Source organism: Pseudopipra pipra, chromosome 10 (assembly GCF_036250125.1).
Source record: "Pseudopipra pipra isolate bDixPip1 chromosome 10, bDixPip1.hap1, whole genome shotgun sequence".
Classification (NCBI taxonomy): Eukaryota; Metazoa; Chordata; class Aves; order Passeriformes; family Pipridae; genus Pseudopipra; species Pseudopipra pipra.
In genome coordinates, this window is record NC_087558.1 from 7,225,537 (window position 1) to 7,236,724 (window position 11,188).

Below are 11,188 nucleotides of genomic sequence, written 5' to 3' on the forward strand. Positions count from 1 at the left end.
TAACTAAACTACTGGATTTTCTAAACGTAGGATCATATTTGAGAAATACTCAAGTCTTATTCAAGTGGGTAGGAGTGATTTATATACCAGGGATGGATACAAGGGCTAATGCTCAGTAGCCACACTGTGGTCAGCTGATTGTGTCTGTAGGTTTGGCTTTGAACATGTTGCCAAACCTGCAGCCCTCTTGAGCAGTGACTCTTTGTAATTGGGGTTGTCATTTCAGTGCCCACAGTAGGTATTGCCCAGTGTGATCTGTGTGCAGCTTCTCCATGTCTAGACAGCCTGTGAGTACACAGCTTCTGCAGGGCATTCAGTATAAACTATTCTGCTTCTGGAAAACTGATGCTAGACAGGTTGTGGTTCCAAATTTGTGTTTGCTGCATGGTGGATTTTTAGGTGGGGGTGTAACAGCTGTCACTGCACTGTCAAGGAACCCCCAGTTTTCATTTCCTTATCTAGACAAAAGGGCCTACTGGTCTGCATGATCTCTCGTGGGTCACAGTTTTGTCTCCAGTACTGTAAGGAGTGACAGAATTATGGCTTTGTCCAAGAGTGATTTGCAGAGTTACACTTGCCTGTGACTTAAAGAGTAGCCAGATACAGAAATCTGCAAAAATACACCCTCTCCCACCTCTTGCCACCATTATCTATAAAGGAAAAAAAAAAAAAAAAACAAACAACAAAGAACTAACTTTTGTCTTTCAGGATGTTGCCTTATGGTTGTTTATCCATTGGTGACTGTGTGGGACTCATCGAGGTCGTGAGGAGCTCTCACACGATCATGCAGATTCAATGTAAAGGAGGCTTAAAAGGAGCACTGCAGTTCAACAGCCATACATTGCACCAGTGGCTCAAGGACAAGAACAAAGGAGACATGTGAGATTTCCTGTTGCCTGTTTTTCTTGTCCGTGTGCTTGTTTTTGATGGAAATTTCAAGAGAACTAAAGTTCATCAAGTGGGAAGTTTATGTCCATAATTATGTCTATCTGGTTTTGGTTTTGTTTTCTTTTTTACCTGCGCTTGTTTCCCCGGTATTCCTGCTTGTAGCTCTTTTAATGAGAAAGGAAAATTTGCACTTCTGTGTTATTAGAATACCTGAGGAAAGTGTCTCCTTTTCTGTTTTGGGCAGGTATGATGCAGCTATTGACTTGTTTACACGTTCTTGTGCCGGCTACTGTGTTGCCACCTTTATCCTGGGCATTGGTGATCGCCACAACAGTAACATCATGGTCAAAGATGATGGACAAGTAAGATATGTTTTTCTAAAACCATACCCTAAGGTCATCCTCACTTTGATATGAGTTTGTTTTCAAAAAAAACAAAAAAACCCTATCAGAACTATAAGTAAATGATTGATTTTACTGTGACTTCATTTAAACACGGAATTACTAATCTTAAAATACCTTTCTGTCTTTCCAAGCTGTTTCACATTGACTTTGGGCACTTCCTCGATCACAAGAAGAAAAAATTTGGTTATAAAAGAGAGCGTGTGCCATTTGTCTTAACACAAGACTTCCTAATAGTGATTAGTAAAGGAGCCCAAGAATGTACCAAAACAAGGGAGTTTGAAAGGTGAGCCTTCTTTTAAGCATTTAAACTCCAGAGTATTTTGTACCTAAAATGCACTTTACTATGGTGACATTTAATAATTAGACCTTATAACTGAAAAGTAGTATTTTAATTGGCTTGCAGTGGGTATGTTCCAATTCTTTAGTTGAAGATCAGCCACCCCCTTGTAAATCAATAGGTAATCTTAGCACTTACGTGACCTTTGGTCCATGAAATCTCACTGAGATTTGCAGGGTCAGCATACATGTGATTAAAGATGATCATTTTTTAAACATCTGAAATTTCTTTGACTTAACATTTAAAATCCTCTTGGCATTGCAAAACTGCAAGTACTGAGAATTCTTAAATGTTGGGTGTTATGTGCATCAGAGCCTTGCTGGTCACTCAGCCATACTTCTCCCTCCTATAGCTGCTGTGGTACCAGCTCTTCAGATGGCCTCTGTAGTTTAGGATATTGTCCAAAACCTGCTGAGAAAGGAGAACTTTAAAATAATAATAATGATAATAATAATAATAATAGTTGCTGTAGTCATTCTTAATATCTCTTTCCAGCAATCCAGTCTTTTTCCCCTTAACCTGACTCAAGTTAATGATTTCAGCAAAAATGTGTATTTTTCATCCAATGTGATACAGCAAATGTCCCTGTTTTCAATGTATTCTTCAGAGTATCTAAGGAGCAAAAGCTACTGCCTTCGTAAAACTACAGGAAAAGTGCATCTCTGATGATAACCAGGAAAGCACTGTTTGCAGCAGTGTATCTGGAAACATGTTTTAAAATCTGAAATGTCAGTAGCAATGACTCAAACAGCTCTTTGAACTCCCATAAATTTGTGCTGAACAGTTGCATGAATTGCACGTGGGGTTTAAGGCTAGAAAGCCTGACTTTAGTTTGGCTGTTGTGTTAGTCTGACCACTACTAATTCATGTACAGATGGAGATAAACTAAGTAGGAAGAGGAGTGTACCTTCTCAGCAACATCATGGTGTTCTTAGTAGACTAAGAGTGTCCAGTTTTTAGTGTCTGGTTACCTGAAAACTGGTTTTGAGGTGAAGAAGTAACATGCACCTCGTAGGGAAATACACTGAGCTTTTTTCCCCCTGGTCTCTTCCAGGTTTCAGGAGATGTGCTATAAGGCTTACCTAGCAATTCGGCAGCATGCCAATCTCTTCATCAACCTTTTCTCCATGATGCTTGGCTCAGGAATGCCAGAACTGCAGTCCTTTGATGACATTGCTTACATTCGAAAGACCCTTGCATTGGACAAAACTGAGCAGGAAGCTCTGGAGTACTTCATGAAGCAAATGAATGATGCTCACCATGGTGGCTGGACAACAAAAATGGACTGGATCTTCCACACAATAAAGCAACATGCTTTGAACTGAACAGACAGCAGAGAAAACAAGAACTGATACCCAGCTTTGTGGGTACTGCACTGTTAATACCCGTTAGCAGCAAAGACTGGTTGCATAGGAATTGCACAAACCATGAACAACACTAGAATTTATGGCAAGAAAAGAGATTAATTGTTCAGACAACTGTCAGAAAATAATGTAAAACAGGGTTTCAGATAGCACTAAAATTGTACACTTCAAAAATTAAGCTTTAGTATGATGTGTGCAGAGAGACCTTGACAAATTTGAGAGATGGGCAATCACCAGCCATGTGAATTTTAACAAGGGCAAGTGCCAGATTCCGCACCTGGCATGGGGCAACCCTGGCTGTAAAGACTGGGGAATGAGGCTGAAGAGTAGCTGTGGAAAGGGACCTGGGGGTCCTGGTCCCTGGCAGGCTGAATATGAGTCAGCAGTGCCCTGGCAGCCAGGAGGGCCAACCGTGTCCTGGGAGGCATCAGGCACAGCATCGCCAGCCGAGTGAGGGAGGTGATTGTCCTGCTCTGCTCTGCACTGGGGCGGCCTCACCTTGAGTTCTGTGTGCAGTTTGGGGCACTACAATATAAAAAAGACATTAAGCTGTTAGAGAGCGTCCAAAGGAGGGCCATGAAGATGGTAAAGGGTCTGGAGGGGAAGCCTTGTGAGGAGCGGATGAGGTCGCTTGGTTTGTTCAGCCTGGAGGAGACTGAGGGGAGACCTCATTTCAGTTACAACTTCCTCGTGAGGGGGAGAGGAGGGACAGGCACTGATCTCTGTTCTGTGGTGACCAGTGACAGGACTCGAGGAAACGGCATGAAGCTGAATCAGGGGAGGTTTAGGTTGGATATCAGGAAAAGGTTTTTTACACAGAGAGTGGTTGGGCACTGGAACAGGCTCCCCAGGGAAGTGGTCACAGCACCAAGCCTGCCAGAGTTCAAGAAGCATTTGGACAACATTCTCAGGCACATGGTGTGACTCTTGGAGTGTCCTGTGCAGAGCCAGGAGTTGGAATTGATGATCCTTGTGGGTCCCTTCCAGCTCAGCATATTGTGTGATTTTATGATTCATGTTATGCCTTAAGCCCAAAAAGGTAAACTTGGAAGAATGTTTCCTTTTTTCATTTGACAGGATAAATTAGAAGGAAAAAGAAAATAGTTCTAGCATGAACATAAGAGTCCATCACTTATTATCTTAGATCTGGTACAGCAGGTAGAGACTATGCTGGATCGAGAAGAGTGGAAATAGAATTCAAGTGGTAGCAAATGCTTAAATGCAGCATAGTTTGATGAGAAGGAGTTTTAAGCTCAAAGATCTAAATACAGTAGTGAGAGGACAGTGCCTTTTAAATGTGCTCGGAGGCATTAACATTTGCGGGGTTCAGGTGACCCTTTGATTTCTGGGTCCGTCATCTGCACAGTTTCTGAAAGCAGTAGGAAATAGGCCCACTCAGTATGGTGTTTCTTCTGCTCAGTATTTCTAGGGGTGCAATTCATACCTTCACAAAGAAACTCCCTATCATCCCCAAAAACTGAGTAACCTGGAAATCGAATGGTCAGAATTGGGTTTAGTGCAACAGAGAGCTGTAGTGTTCATCTTAGGTTTGTTTTAATCTAACTTGAACTGAATAGATTTTTTTCATACATGTTTTCCAGAACCTAAAGAAAGGTGAGTTATTAAAATTATTGAAAGATTATTTTTTTATAAAGGCTATTTATATAATAGGAACTATTATTAATATATATTCTTTATTTACATGATTTGTCCCATATTCACTCTTTTAATTTTGCAGCCCAGTTCTATCTGTCCAAGACTCCCATTTTCATTAATGTCACTTAAGGTTACCAGATGTACTCCTGGGACCAAATTCAGCCCTAGTAAAAGAGGACACAAGTACCAGTGAAGTAGTGGGGGATACACCCACTAATGCCAGAGGTAAACTTGGCCTAAGTCTCTTAAAAAAATTTGGGGAATCACTCTTCACATTATGGAAGTGATATGCTGGCTATTCAAAGAAAGTACATTTAAACCCTCCATTTTTGGGTCTACCATTTCTCCTCTTTCTTCCTCCTTTGGAAGTGGTTGTTGAATCCAGTAAGATACATCAGAAATAGCAATTTAGATTTTCAATATGATCTATAACAAGCAGTTCAACATGCAGCAGATATGTTGGCTAGCTCAAAGCATGTGGAGTTACCAAACATTTTATAGCTTTGTCTGTTTTGTGCCTGTGTGTAATATATATTTGTAAATCTAGTTGTTGTCCTTTAACACAATTACGTGTGCAATTAATGAAATTGGCACCACTTTTTGAAACTGTTCAGAGTACCGAGGATTTCAGATTGCCCTTATGCACAACTTCAGATAGGACTGTTTTTCTAATTATTAAAGAGGTTTTTCTAATTAGTGAAGCCCATGATTCTGTGGGTGATGTTCACCCTAACATTTTAAACTTGCTAGATTGGCAGCACTTGGAGTGAATTCCAAAGGTTTGGGGCTTTCGGGGGTTCAGCTTGTTCGCTTGCAAACACGCACCGAGGTGCCACTCAGAAAGTGCAATACCACGTGTAATATAAAATATGCTGACAGTTGGTGTTAGGTTAGAATATAAGTATATAATAAACTGTACTTTGTGCAGGCTGTACTGATGAGGTAATGAGTGGTTGGCTTCATTAGGCAAATTGTAATATATTAAAAATGTGCAATCAATTACATTATGAAAGACTTTGGGGATTGTAAAGCCAAGGCTTTGGTGTTTCAAGACACTTTCATAGTCAGGATCCTGCAGTCTATTACTGCACACAAGGACTCTTGATGTTTGGGGGAAAACCTGGGTTTGTGAACACTACAGAAGCTCCAAGAATAGTATGGGAAATGTGAAGTTTTATTTCCTTAGTTCTACTAAATATTTTGGTAGTCCAATAGACTTCCCATTACTCTTTTTATTGACTGTTACATATTCCTTTTTGTTCATATGAATATTTTAACTCCTGCTAACCTTGGTTGTACTTTCTAGAGCAAAGTTACCCTTTTATCTATTACTTTGCAGTCAACACACACTAATTGTTTAGCTCTTGAAACATGGTTTAGTTTCAGTTTAAGTTTAGTTCACAAAATCTGAAACCCTGTTGGCTGTCTCTCTTATTTTAACTGAGTAAACCTGTTGCACAAACGTCACATTAGGTGCTATATTATCCTTATTTATCTGGTGTTGAAACAATGCTTTACCTCGTTTATCTAAGAGATGGTCAGCTTTTTCCAGCCTGGATGAAAAGATCAACTCAAAATTTATCAGATGTTATGAGCCCAACTTTCTTTGTACTTTGCCCCTTCCTAGCCCTTTACTTCTGTAAATATGAGTATAAATGTCTTTCAGTTCAAGCACACAGTGTTCTGCACCCTTTTTGCCCAGACAGAGGTATGAGGAATCAGGCTCTGTTTCCAAAAGTTACTGCAATGAAATGTTGTGCATAAGCTGTAGAAGTTATTATGAGAATCAAATAGTAAAAGAAAGGAAACTTCATAGGGATGCAGACATAATACAATTCAGGATAATTACAAAAATATTAAATAAATTTTTTTTTAAAAGTTGGAGAAACTCATGGGCTTTAAGCAGTTCTTACCATAACCAGGATGGGCATTTGAAAAATATTCTGCTGGTGTTTCAGGAAAAAAACAAATCCTTTTCTCAGCTTCAAAGTGTTCAACCCTAATTACTGTATCCTGTTACGCCCGTTCTGTGCTGGTGTAACTTCACTGCAGGTAGTGGAGGTCCTGTTTCCTTACACTGCTGTAAATGAGAGGATGTCATCTGCTCACAGTATCAGAAATAAGATCTGCTTACAGACCATGAAAGCACCTGCAACTGAGCTCTAGATTTTTACAGAGATAGCTTGGGATTTGGCTTATTTTTATCTATTCTCACCTCTTTGAGATTTCAAAATGTTCCCTTTGCTCTGAGAATCAGCTGCACAAAACACTAAAGTAGCTTATTTTGAGATTGAATTGAATCTGAACACCTTGCTCCTGCAGAACTTCATTGTAAGACTGCCAGAGCAAGGATCCCAGGAGTGGGCCATGTGCTTTGTCACAAAGCATTAGGAAATGGAGTTTTATTGAAACACAAATTTAAAGCTAGTAACTTTTTCAACTGTGAAACTGCATTTGATTTAATGACAGAACAGGCTGCTGCTGCTTCATTTTACTTAGAATTACATTCTTTGCTTTCTTAAAGGTAGCAGAAAAAGCACCTGTACTGACTTTATATACACATGCTTCTCTGTTCTGAAAGGGTGCATTAGTAGGTTTTTTCAGAAGTGAAACATTTTCAGTATAGGTTTTAAAATTTTAAAAAAGGCATTTAAATAAAACCAAAATTGTAAGTGTTTTGGCATCTTCTGGAGAAGATATGAGCCTTTGTATGTGATGACCCTGCTGGTGGTGGTTTGGCAAGTTGTTTGTGGGGTTTTATGCCAACTTTCCTTTTTATGTAAAATATTAAATGCCCTTCAGTGGTCAGGAGCCCACATTTGTTGACAATTTGAAGGTATTTTCTTTGCTTTGTCATTCTATAACTGACATGTTCTAGCATCTGTTCTCAATAGTAATTATGAATTCCTCCTGTTTTGCACGTCTGCACAGGTTGTAGACTTGGGCTGGACCCATTCAAAAACAAATATTAGCAAAGCCACTTGAAATTACTATTTCGTTGATGTCTTTGACATCTCGAAAATGCTTCAAGTTAATGAAAATGGTGTGGTATTACAGAAAGAATTGTAACTTGCTGCTTCTGAGATTTTCTTTTTTAAGCCTTTTCCTCTTGTTTTAGTTTTACTTGAATGGAAGAACCACACTTGTGTTTTTTTTTAAATACTATATAGCTGTGGATGTTGTTGCAGATTGTTGAATCCCAGTTTAATTTTGCAATACATGTTTCATACAAATAATGAATTTGTATCTTTTTATTTTGTGCTAAAAGTTGTCTCAGTTTAGGTGAGGCTCTATCTGTCCAAAATGATGTGTAGCTCACTACCCCTGCAGCTGGTGTTAGTTTTGGGGTCTTTTTCTGTTTCGTTTTATTTTTTTTACATCTGTGTTAATGAAGAGAAGCCAACTGGAAACTGGCTATAGAAGTTTTCTACCTGCATACACTGACCAAACCTACAGGTGCTCTGCTCTTTGAGAAATTCTGGTTTCACTTTATGCTGATACAACACTGTCTTCATCAGAATCACTCTGGATTCACAACAGCATATGAAGTCAGAATTAGACTATATGTATATTAGAATTCCAGATTAGTTATTCTTATGATTCAGTATGAAAGGTGTTCTTATAAGGAGAGGAATGTTTACTAGCAGCCCAGTTAAACACTTTACAATTTTACTTTATAAATAGTATTTATCAACTAGCCTTCCCCCTCCAAAACTACTATAATCTTGTCTATAGTTCGTTTCATTCTTGAGACTTCCAGGATTTTTGTTGCTTACCAGCTCAAATGTTTCCTCTTGCTACTCTTTCATAGCCTACAGACTTGTTGAACCCACACTCAGGAAAAATGATTGTTCTTAATTGTCAGTAGGGTATTCTTGACTTCTGAGCTTTATGGGATAGACTGAAAAGCTTGAGGTCTTGTTGTGAGAGCACTCCTGACTAAGCCAGAGGTTAATCCCTCTGTCTCTTCCCTTCCTTCTCCAACACCCCTCTCCCCTAAAAAAGGACATGCCCATAGCATAAGAACATCATACAATGTTTGTAAGAGATAGTTGAAGCAATGCCCTGCCAGTACTTCAAAGCTGGTGTCCCCACTAGTTTGCCTAAATGTGTATTAAGTGTCCTTACTGTCACTTCTGTATGTGATGAAATATTCCTTTGGCATAAGGAAGGCAAAAAATACACTATTCTGTCTTGATTCTTTCTGAAATTCTGTTGCCAGATTCCCAATAGTTGTTAAACTGTTTCAGGAACCATTCAGTGCAGTGTAACTGCACCAGTTTTGTTAGGAACCTGTTCTAGTAATAAAATAAATCACAGTTAAACCTGACTTAATTGTGTGGCTGAAGTTACAGAAATTCAGGCAGAAGCTGTTTCCTTTAAGAATCTTATATCTGTTGTAGTTTAGTTAATCCTTGAGAGCCAAAATACAGATATTCATAGTTGCAATCTCATTCTGTCTTGTTTCTTTAACTACTTTTAATCTATTTTCAGATTCTGTTAATAGTGCCCCATATCCTGAATTATCAACTGCCTCAGGCTGTCCAAAGTTGTCTTACTGTTTCGTTTGAGGCTGGGGAAAAAAAAGGAATAGATTAATCCTCTTGTTTTACAGTGGCTGTGGTCCAACTTCTTCATCTTCTCTTGTGAAGATAAATGTGCAGTTCATCATCTGGGAGTATCATCTGTTCTCCTTGCCCCCTTACACCTCTTCAAGTTTTATCTGTGAATATCTACATTCACTTATCAAAATCTACTTCCTTGGTGGAGAAAAGGATTTAAAAAATATATGGCTATGGTCTGATGTCCTGGATTCTCAGGCTTGAAATTTTGAAAGGATCGTTGTCATTGCACCACAATTGCAGAATTTTCTCAGAATCATTGAGGTTGGCAAAGAGCTTTGGAGATCATTTGGCCCAGCCATGCTGTTTGAGGCAGGATCAGCTCTGGAGCAGGTTGCCCAGGACATCACCCAGTTGGGTTTAGAGCCTATGCAAGAAATAAGAATCCACAGTCAATTTTTTTCCCTTAATGTTTGTATGAAATATCTTCTGTTTCATTGCCTGCTGTCCTTTCAGTGGGCAGCACTGAGAAGAGCCTTGCCTGTCTTTACTCCTCCCTATCAAGTATTTATGTACATTGACAAGATGCCCCTTGAGCTTTCTTTTTGACCAGGATAAACAATCCCAGCTCTCTCAGCCTCCTTTCTTATCCATCGTCTTTATAGCCCTTCATGGACCCATCCCAGTACATCCATGTCAGGCTGGTACAGGGGACCCCAGTGCTCGAGGTGTGGCCTCACCAGTGCTGAGCAGAGGGGCAGGATGAAGGCTCACCTCCCGTGACCTGCTCTGCCAAAGGCAGCCCAGGATCCTGTTGGCATTTTGGGTAAATAGAGCCCAGGAGGGTGTCACCTCTTGATGCTTCTATGTAACTTCACTGAAGCTGGGAGCCAGTTACATGTCTGCATCAAAAGGAGAGTATAAACACCCTACCAGTGCTTGAAATATCTTTTAAAAATGAGACAATTACCTTTGAAATAACCACTACTGGGGGTGGGGGGTGGGGTGGTGTTGCCATGTGTGTGTCATTCTGTGATGAAGGTCTGTGGTAAAGTAGGTAGAAAGCAAGACATTTTTAGTAATAATGGGCCAAAAAGTATTTAAAATGCAGCAAACATGCATGTGTTGTCATACTGAGAATAGTCTTGCAGTACTTTAAATAAAAAAAAACAAAACCACAACCCCTTTTTTTACCCCTTCTGCTGTGCTACTCAAGTAACAAAAGTTTGGCCTATGATACTTATTGTAGTTATGTTCATGGGAAACTGTAAAAAGTCTGCTTTTTATTTATCTTCGCGGTCTGTATCATGCTGTTTATTAAAAAAAAAACTACTTTTGTTTGGTTTTTATCACACTTTTGAGTGTTAATGTATATACTAACAACTAAATTAAAATGATATGGTTGGTACACTTGTGAATTCTGAAGTGAGAATTTAAGGAATCTTCAGCCTTGGAGTGTGATCTGGTGTTGGCAGCTCTGCCTTTGGAAAAGGCTGCAAGGAAGGAGATGGGAATTGCACACATCAGTTAATGATGATGGGGAACAGAAGTAGAATTTGCATTATTTGTGGGTGGGAAGTCCCAGATGCACATGGTATTTGTTCCTGCACACGTTGATCCTCAAAATAAGTAATTTTATTTTAGTTTTAGATGTGGGCTGTAAAAAACTGTGATAAGAGAGCAGATATTATTGAAGTGTTTCAACTGGGTGGTTTTAAAGCCCTTGCTAAATCAATCTGGTTTGGTTTTGAAAAATATCCTTCATGTTTTCCTTACCAAAATTAGATTTTAAACAAACAAATAAGCAATGTTATATTTTTGTATCCAATACTAACTTTGAAAGAAACATATTTAGGGAAATTGCTCACTGGCAAATATAAGAGCCTGAGGGTGCAATGGAAGCGCGTCTGTGGATATGTTGGTTGACTCTGGACTTCAGTTGCCAACAGACTGTTATTGTGGGAGGGATTTGAGCTC

At 39.3% G+C, this 11,188-nt stretch overlaps 1 protein-coding gene across 2 annotated transcripts in view; it reads left to right on the forward strand.

Moving 5' to 3' along the window:
* Nucleotides 1–10,621, forward strand: part of PIK3CA (phosphatidylinositol-4,5-bisphosphate 3-kinase catalytic subunit alpha) — a 42,209-nt gene extending 31,588 nt beyond the window's left edge. For both annotated transcript variants that reach the window (XM_064665890.1, XM_064665889.1), the window contains exons 18-21: nucleotides 709–879; nucleotides 1,133–1,250; nucleotides 1,424–1,575; nucleotides 2,684–10,621. In XM_064665890.1, the coding sequence (XP_064521960.1) occupies nucleotides 709–879; nucleotides 1,133–1,250; nucleotides 1,424–1,575; nucleotides 2,684–2,954 (712 nt within the window). In that variant the 3' untranslated portion in view covers nucleotides 2,955–10,621. The remainder of the gene's footprint in view (nucleotides 1–708; nucleotides 880–1,132; nucleotides 1,251–1,423; nucleotides 1,576–2,683) is intronic.
* Nucleotides 10,622–11,188: the final 567 nt, after the last annotated feature.